At 40.3% G+C, this 26839-nt stretch overlaps 1 protein-coding gene across 4 annotated transcripts in view; it reads left to right on the forward strand.

Moving 5' to 3' along the window:
• Positions 1–9896: 9896 nt before the first annotated feature.
• Positions 9897–26839, forward strand: part of prc1b (protein regulator of cytokinesis 1b) — a 46720-nt gene continuing 29777 nt past the window's right edge. For all 4 annotated transcript variants that reach the window (XM_061975037.1, XM_061975040.1, XM_061975039.1 and 1 more), the window contains exons 1-3: positions 9897–10052; positions 10212–10344; positions 21556–21678. In XM_061975037.1, coding sequence (XP_061831021.1) covers positions 10042–10052; positions 10212–10344; positions 21556–21678 — 267 coding nt within the window. In that variant the 5' untranslated portion in view covers positions 9897–10041. The remainder of the gene's footprint in view (positions 10053–10211; positions 10345–21555; positions 21679–26839) is intronic.

Raw genomic sequence — 26839 nt, forward strand, 5'->3', positions numbered from 1 at the left:
GCCCCCCTTTTTTAGACCAGTTGATCTGCCGTTTCTTTTCTTTTCTCCTCTGCTCCCCCCTATCCCTTGTGGAAGGGGAGACACACAGATCCGGTGGCCATGGATGGGGTGCTGGCTGTCCGGGGTCGGGACCCGGGGTGGACCGCTCGCCTGTATATTGGTTGGGAACATCTCTGCGCTGCTGACCCGTCTCCGCTCGGGATGGTTTCCTGCTGACCCCACTGTGGACTGGACTCTTACTGTTATGCTGGATCCACTATGGACTGGACTCTCACAATATTATGTTAGACCCACTCGACATCCATTGCATTCGGTCTCCCTAGAGGGGGGGGTTACCCACATATGCGGTCCTCTCCAAGGTTTCTCATAGTCATTCACATCGACGTCCCACTGGGGTGAGTTTTTCCTTGCCCTTATGTGGGCTATACCGAGGATGTCGTTGTGGCTTGTGCAGCCCTTTGAGACACTTGTGATTTAGGGCTATATAAATAAACATTGATTGATTGATAGTGATCAAGAATCACAGAGGGTTCATTTTTTATTTTAATGATTGTTTATAATGCTCGTGGCAGTCATGTGACCATCAACTGGTGAGCCTTTTAACTTAATGTTTCTTACATCCAATCATGCACTAGCCTGGCTGCTAGTCTGTTAATGACACTTGTTCTTTTAAAGGGGAACTGCACTTTTTTGGAATTTTGACCATCATTCACAATCCTTATAAAAGACATGACGACGTACAGTACAGTACAGTAATATGGCAATCTGAAAGGTTTGAAACAGTAGCCTATAGGCATACCTTGGTAAAATGTCTTCTCTTTAGTTTTGGGCGTACATTAGTCTGCTAAGCATGCTCTACCTATTTTCACCAGTATAACCATTGCTAGCGTTGGTTGTTGTTGGTTTTAGTTTTAGTTTTCTGATAGTACTGACAATAACCATGTGATTGTTGTGATATTGTACGCAGGCATGACCTACTTCTTCCTGAAAATAGCCTCATTTCTGTGTAAAATGTATTGGTTAGAGATTTGTTATTGACAAAACGCTTGTCTATTCAGCACCTCAACCCTTAGTAAGAGGCAGTGGAAGTTTGAAGTTCCTTCCAGCTGGATTTGGCTGCGTATCTGCCAACCTCAATCAGGGAAAGAGGGAGGGGACAACAGAATTTTTACCCTGATTGCAGTACCATTTCTGGCCACATAATTACATATGGCTCCTTTAAATGTAGCTTTGATGAAGCAAGTTACTTTTGCTGTTTCGCTTGTAGTATAGCTTACAGCAATTATCTGGGGAGAGCTTAGCTACATTTAATCAAGAGTAACTTGTAGCTTAGCTTACTGCATTTTCCAAGTAGCTTGCCCGTCACTGACTCTGCGTCTGCTCGTTTTACCAGCAATGTGACGAGGGCGCGCAGTCATGTCCTTTAAAAAAATAGTCCAAGTATTTTTCAGAAGCAGTATATTACCGTTTTTAATTCATTAGTATTAGTATTAATTAGTACAACCCTGTCCGGAATTTATGGTAATTGTTGATTTTCCTTCTGTGTTCAAGTTGAATGATCTAACGTCTGGTGAGCCTGATAAAGCACCCGAGGAGGACGTGTTGGAGCTCCGAGAGGTGCAAAGCTGAAAGCTCCACTCAGAGAACGGTCGGTCAAACGAGTCACATGTTTGCAGATCCGCGATCGACCCACACATCGGACGAGTTTAGGGCCAGAAGAAGAGAGAGGTTCTGGAATTCCAATCTTTTTATTGACTCGCCATGTGCAGCGATAACAATGGCGCACTTTAAATCGCCTTTTGCTGCGCCAGTTGTACGGCGAGAGGGAAGGGACAAATCTGGTGGCGAGCCGGTGTTGTACCGAAATCTGTTACCCATCGGAATTTGTAACTCCAGGGGGCGATGTTACCATGGCGTTTGTTTGATGGTTAAACGGCAAGCCCAAAGAGGAGGAGAAGAAGAAGAACGCTTGCGTAAATGGCGTAAACTATCCTTAATGCTGAAACGTCAGTTGTCAGAATTTCAGCATTAATAAATGACACATATTCTGGAAATCAATTATTTACTTTCATTATAGTATGAGTCAGAGGTGGGACCAAGTCATTGTTTTGCAAGTCACAAGTAAGTCTCAAGTCTTTGCCCTCAAGTCCGAGTCAAGACAGGCAAGCCCCGAGTCAAGTCCAAAGTCAAGACTGGAAAGTCTCAAGTCAAGTCCTAAGTCCTGCATTTTGAGTTTCGAGTCCTTTCAAGTCCTTTTAACCACAGACTAATATATTAACACAGATTGTGTATGCTTTTCAAACGCTGTATTTATTTATTAAAACAAGTGCATTTTAAATTGCAGGAAAGAAAATTGTGCTGACATTGCACTTTATAATAGCACTATTAACCAGTCATTTTAAACATTAACTCTTTCCTTTACAGAACAAACACATTGAAAAATAAAGTGCAAATGTACTTATTTGTACAAAAGTGTTAACATTGAAAAAACATGACATATACGTGAACATAACAAAAAAGTTGTACTTTTTATATGTCAGGGCCCTATGCTGCATTGCATTTGCAAAAGACCAAATTAGCCAAGAGTCTGTCAGTCATTTGTGCACGATGGGGGCGTAGTATGATGCCACCATGGCTGAAAACTCGCTCCACTGGAGCACTGGAGGCAGGCACTGCCAAGACTCTCATGGCCACTCGGAACAGTGAAGGAAGAGTCTTCATGTTCAATGCCCAGAACAAAAGGGGGGAGAGAGTTGTTTTGGGTTGGTGCACTACTTGTAAGTGTATCTTGTGTTTTTTATGTTGATTTAATTAAAAAAAGAAAGAAAAAAAAAATTATTTCTTGTGCGGCCCGATACCAATCGATCCACGGACCAGTACCGGGCCGCGGCCCGGTGGTTGGGGACCACTGAGGTAAACAACCAACAGTATGTCAGAAAGCTAGCTAAAACGGTACGCATATTCATAATATAGTATACATTTTAACTGACCTTTATTTGACTATTTTTGTCTTTTTTTAGGTGGCTAAAATACGCGGTGCTGCTGACCGCCGTCTAACGTTACGTGTGATATATTGACTAACGTAACCCTGCTTAAAAAAAATCACTGAACCAAAAGTATGAATAAGGTAGTGAACTGCAACAGATTCCCGTGTTTGCAATAACGTTATAACGTTAGCAGTGAGTTTACAGCCTCACTGATTTAACTACACAGCAAATAAAAGTCACGTTACTTAGCCAATAAACGTTATCTTACATTCAAAACTTACCGTTCTTTGTGCAACTTCAAATGCCGGACGAAGTTGGAAGTTGTTGCCTCTCCATCAGTCATTTTGGAACCGCATGTGTTGCATACTGCAAACCGTTTTGTGTTGACCACCTCGTAATTTTTATACCCAAAACGAAATTATTTTAGGTATCATTTTTTGTTCACTGGCATGTGGTTTGGACATGTCTTCTTCGTTGGTTGTCCTGCAATTTGATTGGATGAATGCTGTGTGATGAAAACAAAGTAGATGTAATTTGATTGGCTGTTGTACTGAGAGCACACCAGCTGACACACGCAACGCTGATAGACAAGTACACAATGAAAAATACGGAGCACTCCCGAATAACTTTTTCATCTTTGGGTTTTGGGGAAAGTAGCAAGTCATGTCAAGTCATGTCAATTCAAAAGGCTCAAGTCCAAGTGAAGTCACAAGTCATTGATGTTAAAGTCTAAGTCGAGTTGCAAGTCTTTTTACATTTTGTCAAGTCGAGTTTAAAGTCATCAAATTCATGACTCGAGTCTGACTCGAGTCCAAGTCATGTGACTCGAGTCCACACCTCTGGTATGAGTCCATTGTTATTATTAATGCTGAAATTCTGACAACTAACGTTTCAGCATTAAGGATAGTTTACGCCATTTACGCAAGCGTTCTTCTTTTCCTCTTTGGGCTTGCCGTTTAACCATCAAACAAACGTCATGGGAACATCGCCCCCTGGAGTTACAAATTCCGATGGGTAACAGATTTTGGTACAACACCGGATCAGTGTTGGTCTGCTGAGAACTGCAGGCGGCCGCTTCAGGACTTTGGTGGAAGGACGACCCGCACTGGGGCTCCACCTCGCCAGGCCCGAGGGCGGTAGAGTCCTACCACGCAGTTTGTGTGATTATGATCCAGGGCCGGCCCGTGGCATAGGCCGTATAGGCAAATGCTAAGGGCGCCGTCCATCAGGGGGCGCCACGCCAGTGCCACAAAAGTTGGGAGAAAAAAAAAATAATAATAATAAATTGGTACTATTATTTCTAAATACAAAAAATAATCCCACGTTAATTAAAATGCAAAGTAAAGCCTATTTAATAGAAATATTATTTGTTACAACATTACGCCCCCCCCCCCCCCTCCTCCCCCGCACGGTGCGCCCCCTCCCTTCCCGTATCATGACTCTTTTTGGACGTCCCCACATCAAAAAATCAACACAAGATGCCAAAACTGTCAGGTGCCCAGGGAAGAAAAAAGAGAAAAGAAGAGGAGGAGAAACGAGCAAAGACAGAGGTAGCAGGTAGGTAACGTTAGCCTACATGAAATTATTTGTCTGTTACAGAATGTGATAGTAACCTGGCTTTTTAGCATTAAGCTAATGTTACATGATTCGGCAATTGCTAATAGTTGTGTTTTAACGTCGGGTTAATATTGTGGAGGGGGCTAAATTGTTATGGAAAATAATAATGTAACGTTAGGTAATTACAGTACTCCCACCTTACATTCCTCAGGGACATTTCTTTCTTTCTTTAGTTTATTTCGAACATGAACACACTTACATCATAATACATCACACAATTTCATATCATTTCATTTTACATCATGCCCGAAAAGGAGTAGGAAGAAGCAAAGCTTATTTAATCCTACCTCTTTCCCACTTCAAAGCGTTTACAAATATATAGAATCATTTACTGACCTTTTTATATAATAAAATAACATCTATGAGTTAGTATACAACAGTTTTGTAATATGTAATTAATTAATTAATTCAGTCATTATTAACATACTGAGATGAAGAATATCTTATTTTCAATAAGGTTGAAAGTATTTCTCATAATTCTTCTTCTTTGTACTCTGTAAGCACTATTATTTTGAACAACCTCTTAAACTGGATCATATCAGTACAATTTTTAACTTTTTTACTTAATCCATTCCATAATTTAATTCCACATACTGATATGCTAAAAGTTCTAAGTGTTGTACGTGCATATAAATGTTTGTATTAGATCTCTCCCAAGCAGGTGTTTTTTGTTTACATTGTTATTGCCTTCTGGTTAGCTAATGTTTGCCCTGCAGGTAATAGTCACTTTTCCACCCCTTTATATATTAGGTATAGTTGTAAGTAAAAAAAAAAAAGGTCAAAGACAAAGCTATTCAGGTTCTTGTGAGTATATACACTTCACTGCCGATGTGGGGGGCACCACCTAAAATCTTGCCTAGGGCGCCAGATTGGTTAGGGCCGGGCCTGTTATGATCAAATAATGAACGCACCTTTAAAGTGTGGACTTACTTTGACTGGGAATAATTCACACTGTGGCGATCGAACTAGATTCTTGGAAGAATAGGATGTTGAGCAAATGGCGTGTTGCTGTAAGACAAAAATCAGAGAAGATTCCATGACGAGACAAAAAGATGCTTTAGCATAATAGCACTAGCATGTTTGGGCATTGGAACTTACAGCTCTATGGGGGCAGCGAGGCGTGCAGGCCTCCGGGGCGATGCGGGAGTCTTTGGGACAGTTTGTCTCAACCAGGATGAACTTGGGGTAGGTCATCATGCCGACGGATGGGATGTACTGCGTCAGGATGGAAGCCCGTGTTAAACACCTCTCGCCGCAGTCTGTGCACGCAAAGAGGAAGTACTCACCCCGCTCAGCACACGTCCAACTTCCAGCAGAGCAAATGAATGCTGGTTGTTGGACTCCTGGTTGTATTTCTGCACCGTCTCCTGGACCGCCTTCACCGCGACGGGGTCGTTAAGCGGTCGCATGCGAGGGCAGTCAAGGCACATCATCATGTCGTCACTGGAATGTGCTGCACACAAAACTCAGATCAATACCAACAAAATATCGATGACAAAAGCCAAAAGCAGTGAAGTTGTCACGTTGTGTAAATGGTCAATAAAAAGAGAATACAACAAATCCTTTTCAACTTATATTCAATTGAATAGACTGCAAAGACTACATATGTCATGTTCACACTGAGAAACTATGTTATTTTTTGCAAATAATCATAAACTTTGAATTTAATGGCAGCAACACATTGCAAAAAAGGCATTTTTACCTGTGTGTTACATGGCCTTTCCTTTTAACAACACTCAGTAAAGGTTTGGGAACTGAGAAGTGGAATTAGTTCCCATTCTTGCTTGATGTACAGCTTAAGTTGTTCAACAGTCTCCCTTCTCATATTTTAGGCTTCATATTGCACCACACATTTTCAATGGAAGACAGGTCTGGACTACAGGCAGGCCAGTCTAGTACCCGCACTCTTTTACTATGAAGCCACGCTGTTGTAACGCGTGGCTTGGCATTGTCTTGCTGAAATAAGCAGGGGCCTCCATGAAAAAGTGCCTTCACAGATGTGTAAGTTACCCATGCCTTGGCCACTAATACACTCCCATACCATCACACATGCTGCCTTTTACACTTTGCGCCTATAACAATCCAGATGGTTCTCTTCCTCTTTGTTCTGGAGGACACAACGTCCACAGTTTCCAAAAACAATTGAAATGTGAACTCGTCAGACCACAGAACACTTCCACTTTGCATCAGTCCAACTTGCACTTACAGATGTAGCGACAAACTGTAGTTACTGACAGTGGTTTTCTGAAGTGTTCCTGGGCCCATGTGATGATATCCTTTACACACTGATGTCGCTTTTTGATGCAGTACCGCCTGAGGGATCGAAGGTCACGGGCATTGCCGCTTACGTGCAGGGATTTCTCCAGATTCTCTGAACCTTCTGATGATATTACAGACCATAGATGGTGAAATCCCTAAATTCCTTGCAATAGCTTGTTGTTGTTCTTAAACTGTTGGACAATTTGCTCACTCATTTGTTGACAAAGTGGTGACCCTCGCCCCGTCCTTGTTTGTGAATGACTGAGCATTTCATGGAAGCTGCTTTATACCCAATCATGGCACCTACCTGTTCCCAATTAGCCTGTTCACCTGTGGGATGTTCCAAATAAGTATTTGATGAGCATGCCTCAACTTTCTCACTCTTTTTTGCCACTTGTGCCAGCTTTTTTGAAACATGTTGCAGGCATCAAATTCCAAATGAGCTAATATTTGGAAAAAATAACAAAGTTTCCCAGTGTGAACGTTAAATATCTTGTCTGATGTTTCTGGCTTCTAAGTCATGGGGAAGGCAAAATAATTGGCAAAGGATCTGCAAGAAAAGGTAATTGAACTGCATAAAACAGGAAAGGGGTATAAAAAGATATCCAAGGAATTGAGAATGCCAATCAGCAGTGTTCAAACACTGATTAAGAAGTGGAAAATGAGGGATTCAGGTAGACCAGCAAAGATTTCAGCCACAACTACCAGGAAAATTGTTCAAGATGCAAAGAAAAATCCACAAATAACTTCAGCTGAAATACAGGACTCTCTGAAAAATTGTGGTGTGGCTGTGTCAAGGTGCACAATAAGGAGGCACTTAAAGAAAAATGGGCTTCATGGTCGAGTCGCCAGAAGCCTATAGACATAATAGACAGAATATAGTATATCTGTATATATAATAAACTGTACACATATTATGTATATATTCGTATATATGTTAGATTTTATATCGCTATATTAGTAGTCTATTTATACCTGCATTGTCCTTTCCAGCCTTACACTTTCCATCATTGTAACTGAGTTACTGTGTTGAACAATTTCCCTTGTGGATTATTAAAGTTTGTCTAAGTCTAAATATATATACAGTATATATATATATATATATATATATACACACACACACATATACATATATATATATATATATATATATATGTATATGTGTGTATGTGTGTGTGTGTATATATATATATATATATATATATATATATATATATATATATATATATATACATTGTTAGGCCTATTTTAGGGGGGCTAGTTAACTAGTCAGCCTGAAATGCATCATGAAGGTCCTGGTTATTTATAAAGTTAAATGTGCACTCTTTTTTACCATTTGCTATCTTTGGGGTTACTTCCTTCTGGAGCATCAGCTGTGTTTCTCACTTTACACATGGAGGAGAAGAGGAGCTGAGCTCATTCACGTATGACTATCATCAGTAGATAATAATAATAATCACTCCACCACCCCTATTGACCTGTAGGAGTCAGGGCAGAGGAGCACAGAAAGTGAGGTGGGGAGAGGCCTCTACTGGAAAGGTGAGTAGGAGAATAATGATACATATAAATAAATATTAAAACATTATTTTTTTTTAAATGGCTTATCGATAAGCCATTTGTTTTATTTATTTCTGGGTGGATCATGTTGACTATTGGTCCTCCTAATTGTCAATCATTCTGGTGATGTTACGTAATGACATATATATATATATATATATATACTCTACCAACTTCGCCACGCCGTCCCTATATACAGTATATATATAAGAAAAACCCAGACACCATCTTTGTAGTCATTTTTCTCCTGCGTGGACTTCTGTCTTCCTTTACAATGCAATTGTAAATAATTTAGTTTTTAAGTTTTGTGTTTCTTGCAGAATCTATATAAAGTAATATACATTAGCCTATTGTTAAAATAATGAAAAAACATCATTAAATATATTTGTTTTATTGTATTGTTCCATTAATGGCTGTTGTATTATTATAGGATAGCTTGTTAAACATTTCGAGGATTTTCAGAGGGAGGAAAAACCAAGACATTTAATATAAAATGTAGAATGAATAAATACATAAAAAGAAAAAGAAAAAAAAATGGTTAAAAGCCATCGTCCCGGGGAGCATTTCAGTTCGTCTCGTGCATTTTTTAAAGTAATATTAATAACAATGAATAATTTCTATGTCTTTGTTAGCCGTTTGTGAAGTTTTGTGCTCGTGCGCTACATTCACTCGCATCCTGTGCATCTCCTGGGGGCTAAGCCCCCCCTGTCCTTAAAAGCTAGTGACGCCCCTGCCAGGAACATTGTGTAAAAAAAGTAACTAAACTTGCGAATGAGACAATGTGTCAATGTTGAATGCTATTGTTTACATGTTCAGTATTTTCACGTTAACATGTTCATGTAACTGAATTGTGACTTACTTTTTATCCTAATAGTGTTTTTTATGAATTAATTTATTTTGTTGTTTTTATTATGTTACTTATTTCCTTTTATTCTGGTTTGAAACACCATTTATGTGTGCTTTGTATGATTTTGTCCTCTGTTTTTTCTGTTATATTCAAGCCACTACCTCAATATACTTCAGAGTTGACAATAAATAAATACAAAATAATAATTATAAAAAACTATGTAATAATAATAAATAAACAAATAATATATAATATAATAAAGACAATGTATAATGAATAGTAAGAATAAATAATGTTTTCTCTCTGCTGTTATTGTTCGAAATACACAACTTTTTAAATTTTAGCAGACACAAAAGCACATTTGCACAATGTATCGGTATGGGATCTGTATTGCCGATACCAACTCGGTATCTGATCGGAAAGAGAATCAATGGTATCGCACACCACTAACCGACGGCCACATTTGTAGGATCGCTCCCTCCAAACGCTTTCCATTACGAGGATACGTTTGTTTTTAATGACGGTAGAGTTAGGTGGGTGGTGCTTCTAGTAAGAGAGTCGGCAAACAGTCCCGGCGGCTCACGCTGGCAATAAAACACGCGCCTATTTCTTAACGAGCCAATGGGAGAGCAGCGCATTGCTTGGTGGGATTTTGAACTGCCAGTGACCAACGGCTCACTCTGGCAGCGCGCAACGTTGACCGATCATTTCTCTCTCTGGTTAGTCTTTTCATCGCTTCTGACCGATTGGTGGCGGCCACAACTTCCATTGAAAATGAGGAGAAGGTACGTTTTTGTGTTTTAACTTTTCAGACTTTGAATTTGTTAGTGGAGTACATGTACACGTCGTAACCAAGTGTGAGCGACGACATGTATGTGGACTTGTGCACGTTAGCAAGTATGCATCTGAATTCAATGAACTAATGACATGAAATATGTTTGCAGTGTGGCGCTCGCAGCAGAGTCCGTGTCGTGCCTCAATAAAGCTTTGTGCCACCTGAAGGACATTTGGGAGGAGATCGGCATACCTGAGGACCAAAGACTGCAAAGAACGAATGTTGTCAAGAATCACATTAAGGTGGGTCAGCAATGTATTGTTATGGTAATTATAACCCCATTGAAACTACTTATTACTTTGACTACGTCTGTACTGATTGATTGATTGAGACTTTTATTAGTAGACTGCACAGTACAGTACATATTCCGTACAATTGACCCCAAAATGGTAACACCCGAATCCGTTTTTCAACTTGTTTAAGTCGGGGTCCAATTCATGGTATAAATATATACTATTAGCATAATACAGTCATTACAGGTGCTTTCGGTGCACCTGCACAATACAATGAGATGCACTGCAATGTTTTTTTTTATTTTATTTTTTTATTTTTTTTATGTCCTGTCCAGCTTCTCAGGCAAATCATATACCGTATTTTCTGCACTATAAGGCGCACCTAAAAACCACAATTTTTCTCAAAAGCTGACAGTGCGCCTTATAACCCGGTGCGCTTTATATATGGATAAATATTAAGATTCATTTTCATAAAGTTTAGGTCTCGCAACTACGGTAAACAGCCGCCATCTTTTTTCCCCGTAGAAGAAGCGCGCGGTGCATGCTGGGATATGTGACGTTTCATTTCCATTTGTGTGTTTATGTAAAGACCCCAAAATGGCTCCTATTAAGTGTGTTGTCTGTCTAATTATAAATAATGCAGACGAGGCGTGTTAACTGAGTTCTCAACGTTTACTCACAGCGTGCTCATAACCACATTCTAACTGCCAGCATACAACGCTTCTCAGGGCTACCGCGCATGCTCGTAACTATCGTTGCATGCTGGGTAGTGTAGTTGTTATATTTGCTAGCTCATAACATCACATTGAGAGACACGCTTACGCGCTTAATTCAATACTCGCCGTCATTCCGGGTGGATTGACAAAAGACCTCCAGCCGCTAGATATTGGTGTCAACAGGGCATTCGAAGCTAGACTGCTAACTGCGTGGGAACAATGGATGACAGAAGGCGAACACACCTTCACTAAGACAGGGAGGCAGCGCCAGACGACGCCAACATCTGCCAGTGGATCGTAAATGCCTGGGCAGATATTTCGGTCACAACTGTGGTCCGAGCTTTCCGGAAGGCAGGATTCACAGAACTGCTGGACAACAGCGACACTGACTCCGATTACTTCGACGAGACGGAACCGGCCATTTTGGATCTCACATTTGCCCAACTTTTCACTTCGGACACCGAAGACGAAGGATTTACGAATGAAGAATAACTTCAGAAAGTGAGCGCTATGTTTATTTTGTGTGTTGTGACATTAACGTTCGAGCAACATTATGTTGCTATTGCTCTGCACTATTTTGAATTTTACTATGTTTGTGATTGCACATTTGCGTACATTTTGGGAGTGAACAGAGTTGTTAGAACGCTGGTTTTTAATATATTATTAAAGTTTGACTGACCTATCTGACTGTTTTTTTGACATTCCCTTTAGCGCAGCGTAGGCGCGGCTTATAGTCCGGGGCGGCTTATTGGTGGACAAAGTTATGAAATATGCCATTCATTGAAGGTGCGGCTAATAATCCGGTGCGCCTTATAGTGCGGAAAATACGGTAGATGCCCATGTCGGCTGTTCAGATTTACTTTACAAAAGAGAAGTGTAGGATACTTCTCTTGTTGCCTTATTTGTATTTGACTTTATTAAATGTATTTATATTATCATTTAGTGCAGCCGGGCCGGAGCAGGAGGGGATAGAAAGAGAAAAAAAAAGAAGACAGAGGGGGAAATTGTGGGGACAAGAGGGGGATTAGACAGAGAGACAAAAACAACAACAGCAAACAACAACAACAATAGAGCAACATCAGCAAATATGACATGTACAAATATGATGGTAAAAGTAATAGCAAATAAGCAGTTAGCGAAAAATAAAAAATAATACAGAAATGACAATGAGCATTATTACACTACAAATGGATCAATACAAATACCAATAGAAATAGCGCTATTGATAATGAACAATACCAATAATTTACCTTTATTATCAACAATACAGTTGTTTAAATGCAACAATACATATACGTAATGATAACTTGAGATACGAAAGAATGCAGAAAAATGGAGGGGGAGAAAGAGAAGCAACCTACATTAACCTTGTAGATTGTTATAGTCACAATAGGTTAAGCTTTGTCAGTTTGCCATGTGTTACACCCAGTTTACCCTAGGGCAACAACGTTAATATATGTTTGATGAAACGTGATTATGTGCATGAGTGTAAGTATGCATATGTACTTGTATATGTACAGAATGTGTATATGTGTTTGTACAATGAATGTATATGTACAGAATGTGTATATGTGTTTGTACAGTGAATGTATATGTACAGTATGTGTATGTGTATGTTTGTATATTGAATGTGCGTGTGGATGTACGAACATTAGGTAGGTAAATATGTACTGTATTTGTGTATGTATGTGGGAGCGTAGGTACCTATGTACGTATGTGAGCATATGTGAATTTGCATGTACAATACATTCGACTCCCAGAGTGCGTGGGAGCCAGAGCACGGCCCCATCACCCCCGAGAGCCCAACCCACAAACAGGAGGCGTGGTGCCCAGGGAACCAGGGACCACCGCCCCCACGCAGCCAAGCACTGCAATGTTTTAATGGTAAAACAAAATAATACCGTGAAAAATAATAAATTAACTGCGTAAATTATTTAAATGGTGCCTGCTACTGAAGTTGGATTACTGCAATCCATTTGTGGTTGGGAGTCAAGATGACGTCACATAATTGGCCATGACATATCTGCATGCAATTTTTATAATGACTAAAAAACATAATACATATATTTAAAGACAAATCTTAGTGATGTTATTACTTGATAATATTAAGACTACATATTTTGGTCGTTATATTACCGTATTTTCCGCACTATAAGGCGCACCGGATTATTAGCCGCACCTTCTATGAATTACATATTTCATAATTTTGTCCACCAATAAGCCGCCCCGGACTAAAAGCCGCGCCTACGCTGCGCTAAAGTGAATGTCAAAAAAACGCTGCGCTAAAGTGAATGTCAAAAAAACAGTCAGATAGTTCAGTCAAACTTTAATAATATATTGAAAACCAGCGTTCTAACAACTCTGTCCCAAAATGTACAAATGTGCAATCACAAACATAGTAAAATTCAAAATGGTGTAGAGCAATAGCAACATACCGGTAATGTTGCTCGAACGTTAATGTCACAACACACAACACACAAAATAAACATAGCGCTCACTTTCTGAAGTTATTCTTCATTCGTACCGGTAAATCCTTCGAATTCTTCGTCTTCGGTGTCCGAATTGAAAAGTTGCGCTAGCGTGGCTTCCAAAATGGCGGGCTCCGTCTCTTCGAAATCATCGGATTCAGTGTCGCTGTTGTTGTGCAGCAGTTCTGTGAATCCTGCCTTCCGGAAAGCTCGGACCACAGTTGTGACAGAAATATCTGCCCAGGCATTTACAATCCACTGGCAGATGTTGGCGTATGTTGTCCGGCGTTGTCTGCCCGTCTTAGTGAAGGTGTGTTCGCCTTCGGTCATCCATTTTTCCCACGCAGTTCGCAGTCGTGATTTGAATGCCCTGTTGACACCAATATCCAGCGGTTGGAGTTCTTTGGTTAATCCACCCGGAATGACGGCGAGTGTTGTATTTGTGTGCTTCACTTGTTTTTTGACACCATCTGTGATGTGGGCGCGCATAGAGTCATATATCAACATGGACGGAGCAGCGTGAAAAAAGCCACCCGGCCGCTTCGCGTAAACTTCCCTTAACCACTCGCTCATCTTTTCTTCATCCATCCATCCCTTCGAGTTAGCTTTTATGATGACGCCGGCTGGAAAGGTCTCTTTTGACAAGGTCTTCCTTTTGAATATCACCATGAGTGGAAGTTAGCATGGCAAGCTAGAACCACAGTGAAGGATGACTTCTCATTCCCTGTGGAGCGAATATTCACCGTACGTGCTCCCGTTCCACAGTGCGGTTCAGTTGCTGTGAAATACGGTAGTAATCCGTGTGCGGATGGAGAGATTGCGTCTTTTTATGACCCGGATCGTTTAGTAGGAGCCATTTTGTGGTCTTTACAGATGTAAACAGGAAATGAAACGTACGGTGATATCCGCGCGTTTTTTCTTCTTCTTCCGGGGGCGGGTGAAGCGCTTCCTGTTCTATGGGGGCGGGTGAAGCGCTTCCTGTTCTATGGGGGCGGGTGCTTTCCTTGGCGGTTGCTTGCGTAGAAGAAGAAGCGCTTCCTGTTCTACCGGGAAAAAAGATGGCGGCTGTTTACCGAAGTTGCGAGACCGAAACTTTATGAAAATGAATCGTAATAAAGCGCACCGGGTTATTAGGCGCACTGTCAGCTTTTGAGAAAAATTGTGGTTTTTAGGTGCGCCTTATAGTGCGGAAAATACGGTATGCATTTTTGCTTTGCTATGGTACCTCGGCTTACCGGTTTAGCTCATAACTCAAAATACTCCTTCCCCCAAAAAACTTTTTTTTTTAACATTTAACGTACCGTATTTTCCGCACTATAAGGCGCACCGGATTATTAGCCGCACCTTCAATGAATGGCATATTTCAAAACTTTGTCCACCTATAAGCCGCCCCGTGTTGTAAGCCGCATCTAACTGCGCTAAAGGAATGTCAAAAAAACAGTCAGATAGGTCAGTCAAACTTTAATAATATATTAAAAACCAGCGTTCTAACAACTCTGTCCCAAAATGTACGCAAATGTGCAATCACAAACATAGTAAAATTCAAAATAGTGCAGAGCAATAGCAACATAATGTTGCTCGAACGTTAATGTCACAACACACAAAATAAACATAGCGCTCACCTTCTGAAGTTATTCTTCATTCGTAAATCCTTCGAATTCTTCGTCTTCGGTGTCCGAATTGAAAAGTTGGGCAAATGTGGGATCCAAAATGGCCGGTTCCGTCTCGTCGAAGTCATCGGAGTCAGTGTCACTGTTCAGCAGTTCCGTGAATCCTGCCTTCCGGAAAGCTCGGACCACAGTTGTGACCGAAATATCTGCCCAGGCATTTACGATCCACTGGCAAATGTTGGCGTATGTCGTCCGGCGCTGTCTGCCTGTCTTAGTGAAGGTGTGTTCGCCTTCGGTCATCCATTGTTCCCACGCCGTTCGCAGTCGTGATTTGAATGCCCTGTTGACACCAATATCCAGCGGTTGGAGTTCTTTGGTTAATCCACCCGGAATGACGGCGAGTGTTGTATTTGTGTGCTTCACTTGTTTTTTGACACCATCTGTGATGTGGGCGCGCATAGAGTCGTATATCAACATGGACGGAGCTGTGTGAAAAAAGCCACCCGGCCTCTTCGCGTAAACTTCCCTTAACCACTCGCTCGTCTTTTCTTCATCCATCCATCCCTTCGAGTTAGCTTTTATGATGACGCCGGCTGGAAAGGTCTCTTTTGGCAAGGTCTTCCTTTTGAATATCACCATGGGTGGAAGTTTCTGGCCATTAGCATGGCAAGCTAGAACCACAGTGAAGGACGACTTCTCATTCCCTGTGGTGCGAATATTCACCGTACGTTCTCCCGTTGTATCCACAGTATCCACAGTGCGGTTCACAGGAATATCAGTTGCTGTGAAATAGTAATCCGTGTGAGGATGGAGAGATTGCGTCTTTTCATGAACCGGATCCTTGTCGCTTAGTAGGAGCCATTTTGTGGTCTTTACAGATGTAAACAGGAAATGAAACGTACGGTAATATCCGCGCGCTTTTTCTTCTTCTACGCGGGCGGGTGGTTGCTTACAGTAGAAGAAGAAGCGCTTCCTGTTCTATGGGGGCGGGTGCTTACCTTGGCGGTTGCTTGCGTAGAAGAAGAAGCGCTGCCTGTTCTACCGGGAAAAAAGATGGCGGCTGTTTACCGTAGTTACGAGACCGAAACTTTATGAAAATGAATCTTAATATTTATCCATATATAAAGCGCACCGGGTTAAAAGCCGCACTGTCAGCTTTTGAGTAAATTTGTGGTTTTTAGGTGCGGCTAATGGTGCGGAAAATACGGTACTTTTGAATAAGAAAAACTAGCTTTTAGGTCCTGGGTATTGTTGACAAAACAATAGCATAGAGCTACAGTAATGTAATATGGATGTCCAGCGTTTACTTTGAACAGTATACTTGGCATGGATGTCAAACTCTGGCCCGCCGTGTAATTTCACTTGGCCCGTGATGTGATATCAAATTAACACTAAAGCTGGCCAGGCCCGTGATGTGATATCAAATTAACACTAGAGCTGGCCGGGGCGGCGGTGCCGCGGTACACCGATAATTCTCACACTTGTCAAATCTCCCGGGAGACTCCCCTCCCGAGAATTGTAACATCCCCTTTTTGTCCAGTCCAACAAGTGATGGCTCTGTTACATAATATGTACGGCATTGGCACGCACACAGAAGTGAATGCAACGCATACTTGATCTTCAGCGATACAGTTTACACTGAGGGTGCCAGTATAAAAACCTTTAACATTGTTAGAAATATGTGCCACAATGTGAATCCACACCAAACAAGAATGACAAACACATTTCGGGAGAACATCCGCACAGTAACACAACAGAACAAATACCCAGAATGCTTTGCAGCACTAACTCTTCTGTCTTCTGGCACGCTACAATATACACCCCCGCTACCTCCAAAATCCCCCCCCTCACACACACACACACATACACACACCTTGTAGCGTTAGGTTCCAGGTGTTGTGCCGGATAATGCACCCCCGGCATAGAATGCACCCCCTGACGGGAGCGTTATATCAACTAAAGCCCACACATAAAGTTTCCACGTGCAAGATTTCAAAACGTTATTTAATAAGAAGCCAAAAGTGCAAAAACAATAATGTTCGTGTTGGAGGGGTTGTGAATGAATGAAATATAAAATCTGTGCTGCAGTCTGCAGGTCTACCTAATGTTGTGGCCCAGCAGCAACTGAAGATCAAGTATGCGTTGCATTTACGTGTGTGTGCGTACAGGAGGCGCTCACATCTTGTGACTGAGCGGGCACATTGTTAGAAGGGATGAAAAGCGGACGTGACGTCAGCTCGTAGAGGACGTTAAAAGCAGTGCCTGTAAGGCACGCCCCCAGGACTGTGGAATACGAGATATGATGACTGATGAACAACTTAGTTCGATAATGAAGGTTGCTCCAGCTCAAAGCCTGAGCCCCGACTTTAATGAACTAGCATCCAAGAAAAGAGGCAATCAATTTTTATTTATTATTTTTTGTCATTGATATTTTTTAATTATTATTATTATTATTATTTGAAACTCAATTTTGCATGTCACTATAAAGTTATAGAAGCCTTGCTTGTTCAATATTTAATGCAAAACTTGTTTGGGTCCCTATCAAAAAGGTTAATTTGTTCAACCTTGGCCCGCAGCTTTGTTCTGTTTTAAATTTTGGCCCACTCTGTATTTGAGTTTGACACCCCTGTTCTATGGTATCGCCTTCTGGCTGCTTCTCCAGATTTTCATGGATTTAATGTCTGTTGTTTGGAAAGCATTTTAACGTCCTTGACTGGCATCATTCTGCTTCAGTACTGTGTAGACCAGGGATGTCCAAACTTTTTCTACTGCGAGGGCAGCACATTGAAAAATGAAGGCAGGCGGTGGCCCTTTTGATATTTTAGATTTTCAAGACCAATACAATATATATTGTACCCTTTAGGGCTTCCCTCAATTTTGGTGAATGTTAAAGGTCCTGGGGTCCCTCAGTCATTAAAGTGTTAAAAATAAGGCATATAATATTTTCAATCCCTTGCCATAACATTTCTTTTTTTTTTTTATTATGCCGTTTTTCCGAAGAGAACCTGTTGTTTTTTATGACAGACATCAAATATGCAATAGTTTCCCCCAAATATTTTCAAAAATTTAATATTTGATGTGAAGTAATTGGAGCCTTAAATAGTTGAAAAAGTGATAACATTGCTTTAGGTTCATTATTATTTTCTGCACAATGAACGTTTAACAATAACCTCTTGGGGATCCAAAACCCCCCACTCATAAAAGTGTTACAAATAGTTCTTATATTAATATATATTAATTTTACTTTCAACTCTTAAATATTTGGATCAACTTCAGATCATTCTGTTGATTATACATTTTTATCTTTTTTAGAGCAATGACAATTTTAAAGTAAAAAACTGTCTGATTGCAAATTTGTGTTATTAGTGTCAGTCAATACTGCAACATTTTCTTACTACATTACACCTGTTTGCTTTTTTGTTCTACTTTTTATGTTGTTATTTTTTGTAATTGTTAAAAAATGACCTGTTTGCCGCAAAAGACCATCGGACCGCACTTTGGACACCACTGGTGTATATTATTGTAACAGGGATATGCTTGCACTTTTTCTCCAGGTCGGCTACCTTTTGTCATGTTAGTTGGCGTCTTTCTTTGATTCAGTGAATATCATCCGCATTTTCTTCTCAGCACTGTCGTTCATACTCAATTTTTTTTGGACACCTGGCTGGAAAAACTAGATTATGTATTGCTAGCCAGCGAGTAAAACAACTGATATTTTGACGGGATCATGCAAGGTTTACTGACATTCAAGAAACCAACTGGCGGTGGGGAGGTTTGTTAGCCAAATGTTTGCTCACAATCAAAAAGGACAATTTGCCAAGAGACCGCTTGTATTTTTTTTTTGCTGTTTTGTTTTATTTCCACAATGATAGGGGCTCATACAAAAAAGAGCCGCAGTCCAAAATGGCCCCTGCACCACTTATTCTGGACACTGGTTTACCTATTTATTATTGTTGAAGGAAGTATTTGTAGTCATGACTGCGGCAAGTCAAAGGCTGATCTGCACATGTTGCATAGCACGTCTCGACACCTTGCCTTTCGTGGTAATGCACACTCCCATTGCCTTTTGAGGTGTCCCTCTGGATTTTGTCTGGATTCCCGCTCCTGCGAAAATACTTCCCCTACCGTAACCGCTCCTCTTTGATTCTTAATTTTTTTAATGTGAATCTGTGTGAAATCGAAGGCTTTGTACCGATAAATCTGGCTACAAATACCGTACATTTACTGTTAAACTCCTATTGTTTGTATTCCGTCACGTGACTTCTTCCCGGAAGCGTAAAACAGTGGTGCCAAAATGGCTGTTTTGCAGCAAATGAGTACGCAAGGGGCTTAGATCTTCCTGCAAAAAGCAGATACAAGCAAAAACGCAAACTATGCATTGGAATAGATCCCTATACTTTTATCAAAAAAAGATTTGTCGAGTACTATCAAGGATTTTTCGTCGGTGGAGTTCCTAGACATATTGAACTATCTTGTGCCCCAGACGTCATTCTACATGACAAAACAGATGAACACTTGGAAAAACACGGAGGCTTACAACTTCTTTTTGTGTGGCTGGGTCAAGGAAATTGATATTAAGACACTACCGGCTAACTCATGCATTGTTTTTGCTTGGGTAAGTTTGCCTTTAATGATTTAACTTTGAGTCTTGCGAGGACACGTTTATGTAAACAAAAGTATACAAAAAAGATATCAAACCAACCTTTAACGAAATGATGACTGCAATCTTGTGCGTTCTTCTACTCCCCTCCCTTGGACTTCTTGTCTTTGGTAAAATCGTGCACTCTTCCGCCCTTCTTGATTACCTCTTGAGGAACTCTGAAGAAACGTTTATCCTTTTCGCGATTTCAACGGTTTGTACAGCCGAATTAAATGCAAGCATAGGGCATTTTTCTTCAAGAAAGGCTAAATGGCGCCTAGTACCCATTGAGAACAGACGCTAGCATGACCACCACGCACATTTAATGAGCCGGACGTGACGTTATGTACATCCAAGCAATAACTAGAAGTAGGGCTGTCACATTTCAGTAGTCGATACAATACTTTTTGAATTTTCGATATTTACTTGATAACACAACATATCGTTGCGCAATATAGACGATATACAGCGAATGATATACATTTAGCCAACACAGTTTTAATACTATTGTTCTATCATGATAATGCATGTTGATGACACATTTTAGCTGTATCCCACAGATTTGAAACTGACAAGTAAGCAAACGTGTCCTCAACGCAGTGTATCCTTCTTGCAAGTGGCTAATGTCCCTCCTCAGTGCAAACTTCTAGGTCAATAATCCTCGTCTCTGTGGCGAGTGAAGTATCATCACTGGAGGACAAGGAATACATAACACTGTACACTATACACCGTATGAGGATCGATAACAATTTTGACACCATTTGACAGTAACGATACTAAGTATTATAGTATCAGGTCAATACCACAGTGGTTAGATCTTTATTTTTTCATCTCAAAATATTTATGGTCGGTTTTGTTATTGTTTACAAACTCAGGAAATAAGTAATTTTTAAAAATAAAAAATTGTTAACCGTGTGTATGAATACTTTTTGAGCACATTCAACAATATTGTGAGAATCATTTTGGTGACAATAACTGTGATATGAAATGTTCGTATCGTTACATCCCTACTGGCAACTGTATATTCATAAAAGAACAGCAGTGTCTTATCGCCTCCCAGTAAGTATCAAAAAAACAACATTGTGCTCATAAATTAGGGTCATAAACAACAATAGTTTAGTATTTTACGTTTAAAAAAAAACGCACAATACATAAGACAAACAATATTGTTCTTAATATTCTTTCAATGTGGTGGTAGCAAGACGTCGTCATGTAATTTGTAGTAAAATAGGCTAATAAAAGGGCTAAAACATATATTTAAAGACACATCTTTGTTGTCGTTTGTATTCATTATTAATATCAACATTTCATTTTTTTTCTTCACGTTTTGACATTTTTGTTCTATTGTTCCCATTTTTGTTTTTGTGTTTTTTTTTTTTTTAAACATTTTGTCCTTGCTGCTGTGTCTGTTTATACTCTGGCAGACCAGGTGAGTTGCTGAGTAAGGATGCATACCTCCGCCTCACATGTAGCGCCAAATCTATGTTTGGCGCTGAAAATGTAGAGTATTTTTGTGGATCAGATAATGTGTGGGAAAGACTGTATTAGATCAATTACTTGGCTTGGGAAGGAAGTGTGTTTTCTATTTTACCCTTTTGGTTTAAATTTCTCTTTTAAATACATAATATAGAAAAATGAATCCCCTTTGTTACAAAATGTCTAGATTACTAATCCTGTTTTAATATTGAAACAAAGGTAATTTTTATTTATTTTTTTAATGTTGATTATAGATATTAGTCTGTGATGTGTTTTGATGATTTAACAGTCTGGATCCTTCTGTTCCCCAGAACTTACTCGATATGATGATCAAAGAGGAGGAGTCTTTGAAAAGCAGGCTTGTAAGCAACATTCAGAACTGCAAAACTGAAAGGGAGAAGCTTTGTCTTGAACTACAGATTGCATCTTTTGAGGTAACTAACTACCAAATCTTTCCGACTATAAACCGCACCGGTATATAAGGCACACCCACTAAATTTCAGAAGAAGAAAAGTTTTTCTCATTTATTGGCCACACCGCACCATAAGCTGCAGATATATACTGGTACGTTGTGAATTGAGAAATCTACATAAAATATTTTGTAAATGTTTATTTACACACCTTTTTAAAACAGCTGATCAAACAAAACAAAAACGTAATTGATGTCTTAATTCAACCTTTATGGGGTGAATAAGATTTTCTCCTTTTGAATAAGGTTCAAGATGTTTACCAGGATTCCTCTTCCTTGTACTTTGTAAACACGTTTTAGGTTTGAACAGTTTCTTAAAGTGGATCATTTTAATGCATTGTTTGATGTCTTTGCTTAATCCATTCAAATGATTTAGCCGTTAGCGAAGAAAAATCAATAGATTAGCCACACCTTTGTATAGGTCGCAGGGTTCAAATCTTGGGGAAAAAAGGCTTATAGTTCAGAAAATACGGTACTCAGTTATTTAGTATTTGTGGCCATATTGCCTGGTGTTGCACTCAAAAAATTTGGACAATATATTTACAATTTACAGCAGGGTTCTCAAACTCAATTTAAATGGGGGCCACTGGTGGCAGAGTTAGGGTGAGGCTAGGCTGCACAAAGTATTCACTTCTGAACTACCGGGTAAATGTGTTAACTGACCACAGAACTTTCCTCCAGAAGGTCTTATCTTTGTCCATGTGATGTCAGATGAAACAAAAATTGAGCTGTTTGGCCACAATACCCAGCAATATGTTTGGAGGAGAAAAGGTGAGGCCTTTAATCCCAGGAACCTACCGTCAAGCATGGTGGTGGTAGTATTATGCTGTGGGTCTGTTTTAATGCCAATGGAACTGGTGCTTTGCAGAGAATAAATGGGACAATGGAAAAGGAGGATTACCTCCAAATTCTTCAGGACAACCTAAAATCATCAGCCCCAAGGTTGGGTCTTGGGTGCAGTTGAGTGTTCCAACAGGACAATGACCGCAAACACACGTCAAAAGTGGTAAAGGAATGGCTAAATCAGGCTAGAATTAAGGTTTTAGAATGGCCTTCCCAAAGTCCTGACTTAAAAGTGTGGACAATGCTGAAGAAACAAGTCCATGTCAGAAAACCAACAAATTTAGCTGAACTGCACCAATTTTGTCAAGAGGAATTGTCAAAAATTCAACCAGAAGTTTGTGGATGGTTACCAAAAGCGCTTTTGCTTTTTTGAAACTTGCCAAGGGACATGTAACCAAATATTAACATTGCTGTCTTTTTACTTTTGACCCAGCAGATTTGGTCACATTTTCAGTAGACCTATAATAAATTGATAAAAAAACCAAACTTCATGAATGTTTTTGTGACAAACAAGTATGTGCTCCAATTACTCTATCACAAAAAAATAAGAGTAGTAGAAATGATTGGAAACTCAAGACAGCCATGACATTATGTCCTTCACAAGTGTATGTAAACTTTTGACCACGAGTGTCAAACTCGTTTTCATTGAGAACCACATCGCAGGTACATAACCTCGAATAATTTATGAACATAAATGTATAAGGATTCGCTTAATTATATTGTTACACAATTGCAAATGCATTTGTTTATTTTATATGTTTTTAAACCGTACGATAAAATACACTGACTCGGATATAATAATATAAATAATATAAAATGGAGACCCATATAAAACAGTACGTTGCTGCATGACCTCAGCTCAGGAAAGATCAAGAATCACGTCACCATGGTAGTTCAAGTACATAAGGCAGATGGAGAAGTGTTAAACTGCAAGTATTTTAAATTGTTTCGCGTAAAAATTATGTTCTGAAAGAAGAAAATACACAAATTCCTTTAGCCTAGTAAGTTACCGCACAATCATTATGAGAAATAAAACGACTGTATTTTTTTATGCGTTCTAAATAAAAGTCTGCTTACAATGGAGCCAATGGGAGGTCCTCTATTTCCCCCATATAGCCCTCTTAATAACCATGCAAAAATTGCCAACAATACTTCATGTACATTTCGTGACTTGGATATTAGTATTAGTATTAAGTATTAGTGATATTGTTATTATAAAAGCTAACGCAGACTAACTCTTTATAGAGGCACTGTGATCAGAGGGAGCTTTTGTTGCAATAAATCAATCAATCAAAGTTTACTTATATAGCCCTAAATCACAAATGTCTCAAAGAGCTGCACAAGCCACAACGACATCCTCGGCTCAGATCCCACATCAGGGCAAGAAAAAACTCAACCCAATGGGCATGATGAGAAACCTTGGAAGGGACTGCAGATAGGGTAGGGATAGATTGTTTTGTTGTCAAATGTTAAGGTAGTATTATTAAATAAAGTCCTGATGTCTAGCAGGACTGATAATCAGAAGTTCTTTTTTCTTAGTGTCAAGATGCAAAAAGTTGCTGGACATCCATTGTTTAATTTCATTTACACACGCCTCCAGTTGACTACAATCTGGCGTGTTGGTCAGCTTTAGGGGCATGTAGAGTTGAGTGTAATCAGCATAACAGTGAAAGCGAACACCGTATTTGCATGTGATGTCACCTAGTGGCACCTTATAGATGCTGAAGAGTGCAGGGCCAAGAACCGAACCTTGTGAAACTCTGCATGTTACCTTAACATAATCCATAATCACTTTGGTATGGGAGACACACTGCATCCTGTCAGTAAGATTGGAGCTAAACCAAGAAAAGGTGAAGTCTGACAAACCAATACGTGTTTTGATACGTTCCAATAGAATATTATGATTGTAGCTGAGATAGGCTCCAGCACCCCCCGCGACCCCGAAAGGGATACGTGGTAGAAAATGGATGGATGGATGGATAGATAGATATTAAAATCCCCCATTAAAATTATTTTATCTACGAACATCACTAGATCAGTGACAAACTCTGAAAATGTACTGATAAAGTCGGATTAGGGTCCAGGGGCCGATAGATATCAGCCAGATAGAGAGGTAGGGGTGTGACAGACTACATAGTAAGCACCTCAAATGGGGGAGGCGCAATATGTGCATTGGTATAGTTAGGAAAATGTGCCTCATTAGGCGGGAACAATTAATCTGGTTTGAACCAGGTTTCACTGAAACCAATGATGTTAAAGTGTCATTGGAGCCAGCGTATACAATTATGTTTGCGTAGCTAGTGGTGCGGTTAGCCTGACGTACGTGTTTACTAGGCCTGTTGCGAGTCAGCTCCCTAAAACTAGCTTCAATGTCGGGTGCTCTGGCCCCAGGAATACACTTAATATTGGCTGGTTTATTAAGCTGTATGTTCCGGGTGATGGAGTCCCCTATGACTAAGGTGTGGTGTATAGCAGTGTTTTCAACCACTGTGCCGCGGCACACCGTGTAATTTCACCTATTTGGGTTAAAAAATTGTATTCAAACCAGTAATTATAATCTGCAAATAAAGTGCCGTTGAGTGTCGATGCTGTCTAGAGCTCGGTAGAGTAACAGTGTAATACTCTTCCATATCAGTAGGTGGCAGCAGGTAGCTAATTGCTTTGTAAATGTAGTATCTAATGCTTAAACCAAAAATAAACAAAAAGCATTGAAGTTTAGGCATGGCTATGGAAAACAAAACTAAAACTGAACTGGCTACAAAGTAAACAGAATGCTGAATGATAGCAAAGACTTACAGCGTGTGGAACAGAGACGGCGTCCACAAAGTACATCCGTACATGACATGACAATCAAACAATTTCCACACAAAGAAAGATAGTGTCCGCACAACTGAAGTTGTCTTGATTGCTAAAACAAAGCAGGTGCGGGGAATCGCGCTCAAAGGAAGACATGAAACTGCTACAGGAAAATACCCACAAAACAGGAAAAGCCACCAAAATAGGAACGCAAGACACTACACACAAGAAAACACCAAAAAAAACTCCAAATAAGTCACGGCGTGATGTGACAGGTCGTGACACTTTCAGACAAGAGCTATAGTGATGCATGGTTGGTTATGGTTTGAATTCATGTCCAACAATTGCAACAATTACTTTTTACTGTCAATATCAACTACCTAGTTTATATTTTTAATGTTTTCTGCTGGTGGTGTGCCTCCGTATTTTTTTCAATGAACAAAAATGTGCCTTGGCTCCAAAAAGGTTGAAAAACACTGGTGTATGGTAGACTGGGGGGAAGGACTAGCTAAAGGGCTAAATCTATTATGCTTCTCAACCGGTTCACCGTGGCTTGTAGGCCGTTTAGGGCTGCTATAAGCTGGGCGAGTCAGCTCGCTACAGCTAACGCTAGCAAACGTGTCCGTGGCGTCTAAATTTACGAAACTACCGTATTTTCCGCACTATAAGGCGCACCTAAAAACCACAAATTTTCTCAAAAGCTAACAGTGCGCCTTATAACCCGGTGCGCTTTATTACGATTAATTTTCATAAAGTTTCGATCTCGCAACTTCGGTAAACAGCCGCCATCTTTTTTCCCGGTAGAACAGGAAGCGCTTCTTCTTCTACGCAAGCAACCGCCAAGGAAAGCACCCGCCCCCATAGAACAGGAAGCGCTTTAAGCAACCACCCGCCCCCGGAAGAAGAAGAAAAAACGCGCGGATATCACCGTACGTTTCATTTCCTGTTTACATCTGTAAAGACCACAAAATGGCTCCTACAAAGGACAAGGATCCGGTTCATAAAAAGACGCAATCTCTCCATCCGCACACGGATTACTACCGTATTTCACAGCAACTGATATTCCTGTGAACCGCACTGTGGAACGGGAGCACGTACGGTGAATATTCGCACCACAGGGAATGAGAAGTCATCCTTCACTGTGGTTCTAGCTTGCCATGCTAACTTCCACCCATGGTGATATTCAAAAGGAAGACCTTGCCAAAAGAGACCTTTCCAGCCGGCGTCATCATAAAAGCTAACTCGAAGGGATGGATGGATGAAGAAAAGATGAGCGAGTGGTTAAGGGAAGTTTACGCGAAGAGGCCGGGTGGCTTTTTTCACACAGCTCCGAAGGCGAACACACCTTCACTAAGACGGGCAGACAGCTCCGGACGACATACGCCAACATTTGCCAGTGGATCGTAAATGCCTGGGCAGATATTTCGGTCACAACTGTGGTCCGAGCTTTCCGGAAGGCAGGATTCACAGAACAACAGCGACACTGA

This window comes from Nerophis lumbriciformis, linkage group LG15 (assembly GCF_033978685.3).
Source record: "Nerophis lumbriciformis linkage group LG15, RoL_Nlum_v2.1, whole genome shotgun sequence".
In the NCBI taxonomy this organism is placed as follows: domain Eukaryota; kingdom Metazoa; phylum Chordata; class Actinopteri; order Syngnathiformes; family Syngnathidae; genus Nerophis; species Nerophis lumbriciformis.